This window comes from Balaenoptera musculus, chromosome 1 (assembly GCF_009873245.2).
Source record: "Balaenoptera musculus isolate JJ_BM4_2016_0621 chromosome 1, mBalMus1.pri.v3, whole genome shotgun sequence".
Lineage (NCBI taxonomy): Eukaryota > Metazoa > Chordata > Mammalia > Artiodactyla > Balaenopteridae > Balaenoptera > Balaenoptera musculus.
In genome coordinates this window covers 135265015-135279924 of record NC_045785.1, presented here as the reverse complement: position 1 = coordinate 135279924, position 14910 = coordinate 135265015, and the positions used below count along the sequence as shown (strand labels likewise).

Genomic DNA, 14910 nt, shown 5'->3' with positions numbered 1-14910 from the left:
TTTCCTACAATCTTTAGTCCTTCAATCTGGTGATTTTTTTCCCCTCAGCTTACATGTATGCCTCAAGCCTCAAAAAAATCCCACCCCCCCCAGTCTTTTTTTTTCCTTCTTTTTTAACATTTTTATTTTATATTGGACTGTAGTTGACTTAAAATGTTGTGTTAGTTTCAGGTATACAGCAAAGTGATTCAGTTATACATATATTTATTCTTTTAAAAATTCTTTTCCCATTTAGGTTGTTACAGAATACTGAGCAGACTTTCCCCCCTCAATTCTTTATTCCTCCACCTGGTGCTACTGTCCTCTTTCATGCTTTAAGTTGACATTCACCATCTTCATTTTCTTGCTTTCTTTTTATTTGCTAAGTCATAATATTTGGCTTCTACTCCTACTTCTTTATAACCCCCCTTCAATGTTGCTATTTTATCATATTAGTACTTGGCTCCCTTTTATTCTCTCTGAATGCATACCTTTTTCACCCAAATGTTCACCCAAATGTTGTTATATTTATAGCTTCAACCACCATCTATATGCTGATCACCCCAAATAAAAAGCTAACACCTTCCTGGATAATTCCACTTAGATGAACTACAGGTACCTCAAAATTAACATTTTAAAACCAAAATCATTAAGACTCCCACCGAAGAACACCTGATTTCCTTGGAACTTTGACCCCAACAAACTACTATTTAAGAGAAACACGGGAGTCATCCAGCTTTTCCCGCTTCCCTATCTAGCACTTTAATTTGTTAAGTATACTTCTTAAAAATTCCTAAAATCTATCTCCTATTCTCTATTCTTATACAGTGGCTTATCTGAGGGCTGGCTTAGACTACTGTTATCCCTGCTCTAAACTTAACCCCTTCTATCTTTCCTTCATATTGTAGTCAGAAAGATTTCTCTAAACAGAAATCTGATTCTACCATTCTCTGGTTAATAAAACTATAAAACCATTCAATGGATTGTAGAAATTAAAATAAAACTTATGTATAATGTAATATAAAGGAAAAATGTATAAGTAACAAAATTACACACAAAATCTAAGCATAAAAAATCCTAGATGGAAATATATCTAATTGTTGACATCTGTTGTTTTGGGATAGTTAGGTATGATACGATTTAAACTTTTTTCTTTTTACCACTTCCCTCAATATTCTAGTAGCAATAATAATAACAACTAATACATAGTGCTAATTGTGTGCTAGGCCCTGTTCTAAGTTAAGTCTTTTAACTCTCATAACAAGTTTATTACTCAGGTGTTGGTATAGGGATATAAATCCCTATTACAAAATAGAAGCACAGAGAGGTTAAATAACTTGCCCCAAATTAAAAAGCTAGCTGGTACTGGAGTCAGGATTCAAACCCAGGTAATGCTAAATTAATTGTAATGAGCCTCTGTAACATTTCTAAAAAACAAAAAATATCCTAAAATATGCTTTTTAAACAATTTTAACAGCGTCACATCTTCTAAAAATGTAAATTAGAAACTACTAAGAATGCGTGAGTACAAGGTTATCACAACTTGTATTTTATTTTTCCAGTCTCTTCTCCTAACTCCAGCTACATCCTATGACATTCAGCTTCCATGATATGCCAAGCTCTCTGTTGCTTCTGGTCACTCATGAGTGCCCTTCTCTCTGAAATATCCCCTATTTCTCAGTCCCACTTACCTATATAAACCTCTACTCACTCAAAATTTAGTTTAAATATTACTACCTGACTTTCTTATATACCATATTATATATTCTAATAGTGCTACTTTGTATCTCTGTATTTGTATTTCACTGATGCATAATATTCTATCCCTGGAAAGAACCATCATTTATTTACTGGGCTATTCACCAGTTTCTGGACATAAAGGTTGCTTCCAGTGTTTATGTTATAAACATAATATAAAGACGTTATGATAACATATTCATGCAAATAGATATTTTTGATAGCCCATATTTTCTCAAGCTAGATTTTCAGAAGTGGAATTATTGAGTCAAAAGTTACAGATTGTTTTTGACTTTTGAAACATTGCCAAACTGTTTTCCAAAACAACTATACCAACTTACGATGCTATAATAGCAATGCTGGAGAGTACTATTTTTACTGCTCCCATCTGATTTCAGGATTCAAAATATATTTTAAAATCTGTATCTTATTATAAATTTTATTTGTGATTATATCATAAATAACAAATTTACTTTAGTGAAACTGAAAATATAAACTAGTATTTTCACTTCTACAATTTCACAGTTACTTAAAAGATAGCTTCTACTCAAAACCTTTCCTTATTCCTTTCTCAAACAAGGCAGAATATAGGTTAGTTACCAAAAATTTCTACCTGTGTAGTGGAAGGGGCTTGATCTTGGGTTTTTCAGAAGCTGAGGAGAGCGTTTTAATCTGAGGCTTGGCTGTTGGTGATGTTTCCAAATCTCGGCTAAGCTCGGCTTCAGTTTTCTTAATGAATTCATCATATGACTAAGTTTAGAAAAATCAAAGGAGTCACTACACAGAATTTTTTAAACTATCTTAAATTATAAAATAGTATATTTTATGGTAAAATATTCAAACCGTAAAAAAGATATAAAATTCTTTCTCCCTGCATCAGTATTATTTCCCAGAGTTCTAAAATCAGTTACTTGTATAGCCTTCTTGAAATAGTCTATGTATAAGCAAGCTGTATAATTGTAATACTAATATCAATTAGGAAATGACAGTCTCAGTCTACAGAAGTTTAATACTTTTGAAGCAATAGTTCAGGCCCTGCCACATTAAAAAACTTCTTTAGCTAATTATATAATTATTCTTTAAAGGATGTCTTAATACTTTCCTGGTATTTTTAAGAAGTTTAGCCATTACACTAAGTTTCAATGGCAGTAAGCTTCTTAAGGGGTGAGCACTTCAGGAATACAAATCTCAAGGAGAGAGAAGAGAGTGGTTGGGAGTATGATAGTATAGAATTGCAAAAATATTTCTTAGTCATTAGCCATTCTGTAAACAAAACTTCACTAATTTATAATTCTAACTTGAATGAAATCTAAGGGAAGCCCTCCTTCTATTAGAAAAAGCTCCTCAGTTTTCTAGGCTAAAATTAATCCCTACTTTTACATCTCTCACGTTTAAGACTACAGCTGTTTTGCTCAACACGATATGTCCAGTACCTACTCACAGTGTCTGGCTCAAAGGAGGCTGAGTGAATGAGCAGATGGATGTTTGTCAACTGCTACAGTTCCCTAAAACTTAAGCTAAAATCACTATTTTTATAACTATCACCGTCTATGTTACCTTCCTCTGAACTGTCAATGTTTTGATAAACATTGGTATTAAACATATACTACAGCTAGATGATTTGGCTAGCTAGGTATACATAAGGACAATGATTTCTCAGATCTGAAAGCTATACTTATATGAGTGTAGTTCATTTATTAAATATGTGATCAAATGAAATCCAAAAGATTTTTTTTCATACGAACTGCTATGTATTATATATTTCTCTATCATATACTATAATTGTAAAATCTAAATACAGAACTTTCTTTTGCCTTTATTTAAACTGTTTAATAGAATGTTGAATGAGATGGATCTTTTGTATCCTTCTCTAGATAACTTTCCGGGTGACATACCTATTAATGAACTTTTTGGGCAATGCCATTCAATCTAACAGTATTTCGTTTAGCTTTCAATGGCTCTGCGTGACCTATAGCGAGCAGTACTTTTAAATCCTGGGCCCCACCCTAGACCAATTAAATCAAAATCTCTGGGAGTGAGCCTGGATATTTGTATTTTCCAAAAAATCTCCTCAGTTAATTCTAATGTATAGTCAGGTTGAACACTACAGACCTATATAGGATGAAGTCCAAACTTATCAGTCTGGTTTCTAAGGCCCTGAACATGATCTTTGTTTTTAAATTTTATTCCTCACTACTTTCCAACATGAACTTCTCAGCATGGCCACTGAATCTTAACCACTTTTTCTTACTTCTAAGCATATGTGCAAGTTACAATTCCCGTTCCCATCTCTGTGTTGTGTGCCTGTGTAAACGTCTATCTTCTCCAGATCTATTAGCAGGTCTATTTTCTATGTGGAAGATAATGTAGTGTAACAGCAGGGGCACAGAATTTGGAATTCGAGCTAGATTAAAATCCTAGTTTTAACACATGTGAGCTGTGTGTCTCTGGATATCATTAATCTCACTAAAACTTAGTTTCCTCATCTGTAACAGAGGGATAGTTAATATCCACATCTTGTTACTTTGAGGATAAAATGAAAAATATGTGTAAAGTAATTAGCTGAGTTTCCAGCACATAAATAGGCACCTGATTAAGTTAATTAATGTAGGAGGACACATGTTTGGTGTTACCACACAAGGATGATTAAAAGAACAGAAATTCTGGCTAAACATAACAAAGAGCTTTCTAACACTTAGAGCACCTAGAGTCCAACCGATGAAACCAACTGCCTTGAAAATCTGAAATTTGCTATTACTGGAAGTGTCTGGATAGAAGCTGAAAGATCTTCTCAGGTCAGGCCATGAGAAGGGATTCTTATGATGAGCGGGAAGTTCAGACCGGTTCTATAACGAATGTGGTGTTTAGGAACACTAGGCTGGCAGAATGCATGTAAGCTATAGGGAAGCGACCAGAGGCAGGGACATTTAAGAGGCTATGTAGACAACAGAGGCAAGAGGACATAAGGGCCCCAAATAGCTTGATGGCAGTAGGAATGGAAAGGGACAAGCAAGAAGATTTATGAAAAAAGTATCAGTGGGATCTGGTGACTGAATGGATGGGAGAAAACAGAATGAGGAAGACATAAAAACTAGGTTTCCAGACTGGGGTAGCATCAGGGAAGGTTGCTGGAGTTAAGGAAAGTCAAGTTTAGAGTTATTATTTAGGAGCCATTCAAACAGTACGAAGAGTCATACTAATAAGTCGTGTGGCATGAAACACCACTCTGCTTTAAAAAAAAAAAAAAAAAAAGGCATTAACAGTTCCAATAGCTAGGATTATTTATCTAATGGTTCTTTGCTTTAGAGGACGCGGATATCAATTTTTCTTTCACAGGCCTAATCTTTCTTCTTTAGAAAAAAACTTATTTTAATACTTTTACTATTTACTTTAATACCTGATATTATAATATTTAACATTTTAATTTAATATTTAATGTAATCTTTCAAGCAAGAGTTTGTTCAGATTTTTTTTTAAAGTTAGGTTAAAATGTGGTACAAAATTAATATTGAAAAATTCTAATCCATTACTTTATTAACAACACTAAAAACATTTCAGGGTTCACATTTACATTAGCCTTGAAATTAAACCCCTTTCTTCTTATGTCTAACCTCCAATTGTTTGATTAGACTGGCTTCTTGGGCTTTCAGTCTTTCCTTTTGCCTTTTTTTCTGTTCCTTCTTCAGTTGGTCCACAACTGATTTTCTTTTCTGCAGCTCATCCTTCAGGGCTCTGATCCTACCTTCAATGTCACTCTGGTCAGATGTAGTTTCTAAAAGAGATACAGAATCTTTTTATTTAACTTAAAAATAAAGTTAACTCAGTAACTATTAATAAAAAGCACCAATGTAAAGTCAATCTAACATTTAAAATTTGAGCTTCAGAAAAAAAGTATTAGTGATTTGCATCCTTTCTTTTCCCCTAAATCTCTATGGGGAGGGGGGGGTGTCTTCCTATTTGTTTTCACTTTCTAATTGCACTATTTGAAACTGCAAATAAATTTCAAGGTACCCTGTTCTTGATAAGATAAGCAGCTGGAAGTTGAAAAACTTTTGGTTAGTGAACTTTGGACATTCTGCAAGGATTTAGTTCCTGGTGACAAGACAGCCATATTTAACTGTACTTCCTCTTGGTTATTAATAGTAGTTTCATAGTTTTTAAGTCATATTAAAATCAAAGTGGAATTTTACCATTTTAAATTGATTGTGAGTCATCAGCTGATGTCTTAACATCACATAAAAGGAGAGAGAAAAATTATAAAGAAACATACTCTGCAGTAACCTTTCTTTGGAAGTTCTTAAAATATTTAAAATAACTGAAATGAAACTAGTTAAATCTTATTTTCTTCCCAACAATTCAGACACATATATACACACATACAAAGTAGATGTCCAGTCATAGCAAAATCATGAAAAAGACATTTCATTGTAAGTGTCATGCATATCTTATAAAAATAAGTATCATTTAAAAACACTTTATTTCACTAAACATGGAAATTACATAGAAAAAAAGAAAAATGACTGTTCCTCACACCTCCTCCCTGAATCACACAATGGTGTCATTTAATGAGTGAGACATTTAATAGTCTTATAAGAGAAATACTATTGTATACAAATCTGAAGACTCAGATGTACATTACAACATTACATCATAAACAATCAGGTTTTTTCAAGCACTTCAGATTAAATTGCATAGAACTAGTCACAGAATTTATTTTAAAAAGATAATAGTCTTTTTTTTTGCAATGTGATCTAAATATCTGGTTTACAAATAATGACATCTAAGTTCCTGCCACTTTTATGTCCTGAATTAAGGTATACTAGGAAGTTATATCCATCTTATACCAGTAGTGGCATCAGACTGTGCCCTTAGCATGGGCGAAGTTTACTACTTAGTGATCAACAGTCATAAAATGAAGTAACAATAAAGGCCATTTTCAACTCAGGATCTATTACTAGTAATCGGTAAGGTGTTTGACACTTAACGATTTCTAGAATTGATGTGAAAATTAAATAAGGTATACAAAGCATGTAGCACAGTACCTGGACTACTATTACAGCTCAGTAAATGGTGGTAGTATTAGCACACATAAAACAAACATTTTTATGTAGCCATATTTTATGTAACATATTTTTTGGTTTAAAACTAAAAAAGGTGGTAGAGATGAGATAGCAACTGAATATCCTGTTCAGGCTTTCTTTTAATTTCTGAAGAAAATAATCAATTGGTTTCAAGGTTAAAAGACTCTGAACCTTAGCGGAAAGCTTTACAGTGATTTAACTGATGATTCTAGTACAATAATTGGGGGTAGGACTGTAGGCTGAGCAAAAAATTATAATCTTTCTACAATGAAGTATAAACCCATATCTTTGCATCTTCTAAAGCTGTGTATTCTTTTAACTGTGTATTCTTTATGTGCTTCCAAAACTTGAGATGTTACTTTGATAAAATTTTATAGGAGACTACTACACTCCCACAGACTTAGTTTCAACTCTGCCCCCAAAATGTTTATTTTAAATGAATATATTTTAAAAATTGGATACGTCAACAGTGATTTTTTAAAATAAAAATATCTTTATCATCTATGATTGTGAAGATTTAATAGCAGATGATGAGAAACTTCAAGTTTTAGATGAAAGACCTTGGGAAATGTTTTTATTTTTAAGTACTAAAGAAACCAAAATCCTACAAATGAAGGGTAGAGATTAAGTAAAAGTCTATGAGAGTGAATGGGAATACATGTTATATGTGCCCAAATCTAGTATTACAACATGGTGTTTATCATCAGTAACATCTAAGAGAATCTCTATAATTTTTTTTTTTTATCCAAGCAACTTTCTAGATGAATGTATTGTCTTTATGAAATTCTCTCCTACAGGGTTTTTTGGAAGGTGAGGGGACAGGGCAAGTGGCAGGTAAATGATACTTCAGTTTGTTGAAACACATCAAGACAGAACAAGCAGATGGACAGAATAACTCAATCAAAAATTAAGTTTGATTATCTGACACATGCTGACTGTATTAATTTGGTTGATAACAAACTCTCCATCACTTAAGTGAGAAAGGTATTATATAACTCCACTACATTAAAATTTACCACTTCCATAAATACTGCATATAAATGATGTCATCATGAATAGGTAGATGGCATTATAGTTTAAAATTTTCAGAGCTGTTTTTCTAAAGCTGTTCTTGCTTAAATATGTTTTACCAATAAAACAGTATCTTATAAATATTATCATTAATCCTTGTTGCATAACTCATGCAAGGATGGTTAAGATATTATTCCATTGCTACAGATAGAAAAGATTATCTAATATGGGAAGGAAACTTAAAGAGAGTCACCAGTATGTAATAGAGCCATGAAGAGAATCCATATTTCCAAGTATCAAGTTTATGTCCACTGACATATTATTCTACTGGCAGTAACTTTTCACCAGAGTACATGAAAGCAAATGTATAAAAATGCTGATCACTTGCAACAGATAAATATGACAGACAGGGACTTCCCTGGTGGTCCAGTGGTAAAGAATCTGCCTTGCAACGCAGGGGATGTGGGTTCGATCCCTGGTCAGGGAACTAAGATCCCACATGACGCGGGGCAACTAAGCTTGCGTGCCACAACTACGAGCTCACGCGCCTCAACTAGAGCCCGCATGCCGCCAACTACAGAGCCTACACACTCTGGAACCCGTGTGCCACAACTAGAGAAGAGAAAACCTACACGCCACAACTAGAGAGAAACCTGCACGCCACAACTAGAGAGAAGCCCATGCACCACAATGAAGATCCCACATGCCTCAACAAAGATCCTGCGTGCTGCAACTAAGACCTGACACAGCCAAAAATAAATACAATAAACAATAAATAAATCTTTTTAAAAAAACAATTTAAATACGACAGACAACATTCTTCAACTTTAATTACTGGCTTGATCCAGTAATTCCATTTCTAAGAATTTATTCCTACTGAAATATTCAACAGGGATCTATATAAATGAAGATGTTCATTACAGCATTATTTGAAATAATGAAAATTTTGAGAAAACCTACACGACTATCACTAGGGAAATGGTTAAATAAATTATGGTATACCTACCCTTTGAAATATTATGCAGTCATTCAAAGAATAAAGGAGATCTATAAATAATGGGCATGGGGAAAAAAACCCATGATTTATTACTGTTTAAAACATTGAAAACAAAGGGGGTACAGAATAGAATCAAAGATCAAAAAATGAATAGTATTTTTCACTTTTCCTTTACTAAATGTCTACTCTCAAAAGAAAACTGAAAATGAACTCAAAAGACATACACTCAATATGGTATTAATCTTCCTCAGAATCCTACATAAACCAAGTATTGTCTGTCTAGATATGCCTCCCACAATCAACGCCTTGAATCAAGTCTTCTAGAGTAAAGGCTGTTTATTCTTTCGTAAATTATATGCCACAGAGATTTACAGTATGATAGAAGTTATGGGAAAATAGATAATGCTCCCCACTGTCATGTGCAGTCTCTTCTCTACTTTTCCTCCCTTGAGTCTTATGCTATCCTGCTCTACCACCTCCTATTTCTCCTCACTGTCAGCATTAAATCATTCAAGAAACGTTTAATAAATACCTACTATGTGCAATGCAAAGTACCTGTTAGGGCCTGGTGCTACAACTGTTAAAACATAGGACTCTCCTTTGCAGAAGTCTATATTCTAGTAGGGGAAACCTGCTGGGTAAAGTTTGATTACAATTTATGTGCTGCCTGGTATAACAAGTTGAAGAGCAGAGCACTATGGGAACAAATAAGCAGTGCCTGACACACACCAAAAATTCAAAGAATGTGTGATGAATAAATGACTATTAACATCCAAGAATATAACAATTTATCATAGTTGGTATAATTAGGGATATAATTATCAATGAAAAGCAAAGAATTATGCGATTTAGTCTTGGCAAGAAAAAAGTCTTTACAAATGAAACAAAGAATAACATTTTACCAGCCATATAGTTAGACAAAGCTTATTAAAGAGGAATTCAAATATAGTGCAAAGAAAACTAATTCCTCCTTGTTAGTCTTACCTGACTGTGTCATAGATAATGACTCATCTGACCAACTATAACAGTGTTGATGGGACTTGACGGGTAGACGACATTGTCCTCCAGATCTATGACTTCCTTTGCTAGACTCCTGCTTTGACACAGATGTGCAGCTTTTAGGAGGTGACTGTTCAAATAGAAAATCAAATGGGAACTGTTTTGTGATACAGTTGTAAAATTCTATTTAAAATTCAAGATATGAACCAGTTGAAGATAATATTTACAAAGAGTTTTAAATAACTTTATGAAATAAAAAGTGAAAAAAGTTTGCAAAATATACAAAGGATAAGATCTTGACTTTTTTTAAAGGTACAGAAAAAAGTTATAAAAAAAGCATGCTTTTGGGCTTCCCTGGTGGTGCAGTGGTTGAGAATCCGCCTGCCAATGCAGGGAACACGGGTTCGAGCCCTGGTCTGGGAAGATCCCACATGCCGCGGAGCAGCTGGGCCCGTGAGCCACAACTACTGAGCCTGCGCGTCTGGAGCCTGTGCTCCGCAACAAGAGAGGCCGCGACAGTGAGAGGCCCGCGCACAGCGATGAAGAGTGGCCCCCGCTTGCCGCAACTAGAGAAAGCCCTCGTGCAGAAATGAAGACCCAACACAGCCAAAAATAAATAAATTAATTTAAAAAAAAAAAAGAATGCTTTAAAAAAATGTTTATAATAAACTATGAGTGGCTACTGAATCAGTGATATTTACCCCCTTATTCGTTTTAACTTCAAAAATACTAAATATGGGGGTGCAGATATCTCTTCGACATAGTAATTTCACTTCCTTCGGATATATATCCAGAACTGAATTTGCTGAATCATACGGTAGGTCTTCATCAACAGATGAATGGATAAAGAAAATATGACATAAACACACACACAAACACACACACATGCACACACACAAATACTATTCAGCCATTAAAAAAACCAAACAAACCAGAAATCCTGTCATTTGAGACAACATGGACGGATTTTGAGGGCATTGTACTAAGTGAAATAAGTCAGAGAGAGAAAGACAAATATTATATGATCTCACTTATATGTGGAATCTAAAAAAACCCAAACTCATAGAAAAAGAGATCAGACCTGTGGTCACCAGAGGTGGGGGTGGAGAGGTGGGGGAACTGGGTGAAGCTGGTCGAAAAGTATAAGCTTCCAGTTATAAGACATATAGATACTGGGGATGTAATATACAACATGATGACTATAGTTAACACTGCTATATGGTATATTTGAAAGGTGCTAAAAGAGTAGATCCTAAAAGTTTTCATCACAAGGAAAAAAATTTTTTTGTAACTATATGAGTGATGGATATTAACTAAACTTACTGTGGTAATCATTTCACAATATATGTATGTCAAGTTATTATGCTGTACACCTTTAACTCACACAGTACTGTGTGCCAATTATATGTCAATAAAACTGAAAAAAAAATTTAAATATACTAATGTACTACTTTTATGGAAGGAAAGAAGAAGAAATGGAAGCGGGGAGGGAAGAAAAAGAGCATAAGAAGACTGCCCAAATGAGATTATTTATTACAAAGGGTGTAATTTCTACCTTGATATCAAGTGGAAGTGAGAATGTCTGATTTGATTCCTAGCTATCACCACTTCCTACCCCTGTGACTATGGGCAAGCTTCCTAGCCTGCTAAGCTTCAGAGTGGGGCTTAAAATCTAAAGAACTGTTGTGAGGATAATCTACATAAGGCATTCAGCATACTACCTGGCACTTGGTAAGTAAACACTCAGTAAATATTACTTTTTATTATAGAAGTGACTTTAAGACACACTGAATTTAGGTGGATTCTTTTTTTTAAACACAAAGAGGCTTTAACAATGTTTGTGTTCACTTATAATATTTAATATTGCTATGCTATAAAAAGAAACGAAATTGAACTATTTGTATTGAGGTGGATGGACCTAGAGTCTGTCATACAAAGTGAAGTAAGTCAGAAAGAGAAAAACAAATACCGTATGCTAACACATATATATGGAATCTAAAAAAAAGAAATGGTTCTGATGAACCCAGGGGCAGGACAGGAATAAAGACGCAGACGTAGAGAATGGACTTGAGGACACTGGGAGGGGGAAGGATAAGCTGGGTCGAAGTGAGAGAGTAGCATTGACATATGTACACTACCACATGTAAAAGAGATAGCTAGTAGGAAGCAGCTGCATAGCACAGGGAGATCAGCTTGGTGCTTTGTGACCACCTAGAGGGGTGGGATAGGGAGGGTGGGAGGGAGATGCAAGCAGGAGGGGATATGGGGATATATGCATACATATAGCTGATTCACTTTGTTATACAGCAGAAACTAACACAACACTGTAAAGCAATTATACTCCAATAAAGATGTTTTAAAAAAGGCATAAAAAAATAAATAAAAAGGGAAAAGTGAAAAATAAAAAATAAACACAAATTCCCATCAAAAAAAAATACTGTTATGCTAATCCCCTCGTACACTTTATAAAATCAAGTTTTAAAAGACAAGCAGTTAAGTTTCTTTCTTAAGTTTTTACCAGATAGTTTTTTTTATTGAAGTACAGAATTAAGGACAATGTGGAAAACCTTTTTATTCTAAAGTGAACATTATTCTAATTTAGAATATATATCCATTCCAGATCTGCCTTAAAGAGATGAAACCACTACTTTTATTCTGATTAAGAGTTATAGAGCAGTCATTAATTAAATTATAGAAAAGGCACACTAGTGTGGTTTAAGGTCTTATTGTTTCTATTAAATGACAAAACAGACTTTAATAAGAACTTGTATTGTCTCACATATTATCTTTATTAAAAACTTTAGAAGTTCTTATCCCCTAAATATTAAAAACTTCACAGCATATAATTTTATAACTGCCCCTAAAGCTAAAATTCATATATTTATAAATCTTTAGGAGTCAAGGAAAAGCTTTATTTCTACTCAAATGTCATATACTGTATGTTACAGATATGGGTGATAGTCAATGCTGTCCTTAATAGCAAGAATATAACTGTTAATAATATACCTTTCAGACAGGTTTTTTTCTAAAGAAGCTTTAAGATATAAATATATATTAACTTACATGTTTACTAGGCGAGGTAGAAGATTCCAGTTCTTGTGAAAAAACCATTTCTTCAGTAAGTATACTGTGATCTGGACTCCCAGGCTGCTCCTGAACTATAGATTCAGATGGTATATATTCAACAGCAGGGCTGCCCAATTCTTCTGGAATAGAGCTTTCACTGTGTAGATGAGAATAGGAAGGTACTGGAGATTCTGTTTCACTCACTATTTCTAGAAGAGAGGGTGAAAACAAGAAAAAGTACACAATCTTGGTCAAGGGACATGTTCATCTGTTAAACTTCACATTTGTTTTTAGCATAATTTCACTAGTTGCATTTAGATATAATTTTTAATCCCACCACTTAGTGAATCACATTTACTATAATATCCATTAGTCTAAGAATTTTGGCTGATGCAAACTGACAGAAGACATCTGTAACATATAATCAGCAATGATAATGACTGACAACCTGAATGTAAAGATGCACAGCAATTACAACTCATATATTCATTTAGAAATGGAATCAGTCCAACCACTTTGGAAAGAAATTTGGGAGTATTTGGCAAAGATGAAAACACTCTATGATCTAGCGGTTCCACTTCTAAGTATAAGTCCTAGATAGATCTTGTATACATGCAGCAGGAAACATGTACACGGTTACTAGTAGTATTGTTATAATAGTCAAAAACTAAGTAAAATAAGTAAATTGTGGTATATTTATAAACTGAAATGCTACACAGCAATAAAAATGAATGAACTGCATGCACTGATGGAGATATATTATGAATTTTACTCAGCACTTTCAGAATTTGTAGCACTGCCTTGCCTCTGGAATTTCCTGTCCATTGTGGCCTCTCCTCTAAGAAAACAAATACTTTTGACACTTAAAATTCTTGACATTATACTTGTCTAACCTTAAGAATGTACACTGCTTTCCTTCTTTATCACTATGGATATAATGTCCCACAAAGATTAGGTTATATCACACTTTGGGTCAATACTGGTAACATTTGATATACTCAATTCCAAAAATATCACTGAAGACTTTGGGCCTGAAATCCATAAAATAAGTTTATTTAGCAAAAGAAATACCTATATCCCAAAGAATGTTTTACTTTAATAAACAAGGAGGATCTAACACCTAAAAGCATTTCAGTTAAAAATTTAAAAAGATATATTTTTGGAGGGCAATTGCCCTGCCCACTTGGGCACAGGGAGCCTGTTGGGCTCCCAGGCCGGTCCCCTGTCCTCCAAAGTCCCCCTCCAGGCCACGTAGGTTCTTGGGGGCAAAGGAGGGAAGGCAGGGAGATCAGGAAAGTCAGCGGGGAGGGGCCCTCCCAGACTGGAGGAGCAGGAGAGGACAGACGGCGTGTGCCCCACGCACGTGAGCCCCGGAAGCCTGCTGGGCTCCCAGTGAGGTCCCCTGCCCTCTGAGACCAGGGGTGGGGGGCACGCCTGGGTCCCTTCTGTTCCTTGAGCCTAAGCCCCAACCGCCACAGCCCCCAGGGCCTTTTCCAGCCCTGTGGGTCCTGAGCATTGGCCCCGCCCACCACCCAAACCTCGCCTTTGCTTAGGCCCCGCCCTCCACAGCCAAGGCCCTCCCCCACTCCCGCCCTTTTTTCTTTTCCCTCCTCTTTTTTACTATTGTGGTACTGATATACCTTCCAGGTGTTGATTCATCTATATTTTTATTTTTATATTCTTCCTAACATATCTGTTAGTTTCCTAGTCTAACTTTATTTTTTACTTTGTTACTGTTCTTTTTTTTTTTTTTTTTTTTGCTGCCCCAGGCAGCTTGTGGGATCTTGGTTCACGAGCCCGGGGTCGGGCCTAAGCTCTTGCGGTGGGAGATGTGAGTCCGAACCACTGAACTAACAGAGAACCTCAGACCCAAGGGAATATTCATCGGAGTGAGGTCTCACAGAGTTCCTCACCTCAGCACCAAGACCCAGCTCTACCCAACAGCCTACAAACTCCAGTGTTGGAAGCCTCAGGCCAAACCACCATTAAGACAGGAACACAATCCCACTCATTAAAAAAAAAAAGAGAGACGGGAAGAAA

At 35.1% G+C, this 14910-nt stretch overlaps 1 protein-coding gene across 3 annotated transcripts in view; it reads right to left on the bottom strand.

Moving 5' to 3' along the window:
- The window catches only part of CEP350 (centrosomal protein 350), a 132983-nt gene that overhangs the window by 15911 nt on the left and 102162 nt on the right, over nt 1-14910 (bottom strand). For all 3 annotated transcript variants that reach the window (XM_036844769.1, XM_036844764.1, XM_036844773.1), the window contains 4 exons: nt 12868-13079; nt 9790-9934; nt 5328-5488; nt 2330-2466 (listed from right to left, as the gene is read on the bottom strand). In XM_036844769.1, coding sequence (XP_036700664.1) covers nt 2330-2466; nt 5328-5488; nt 9790-9934; nt 12868-13079 — 655 coding nt within the window. The remainder of the gene's footprint in view (nt 1-2329; nt 2467-5327; nt 5489-9789; nt 9935-12867; nt 13080-14910) is intronic.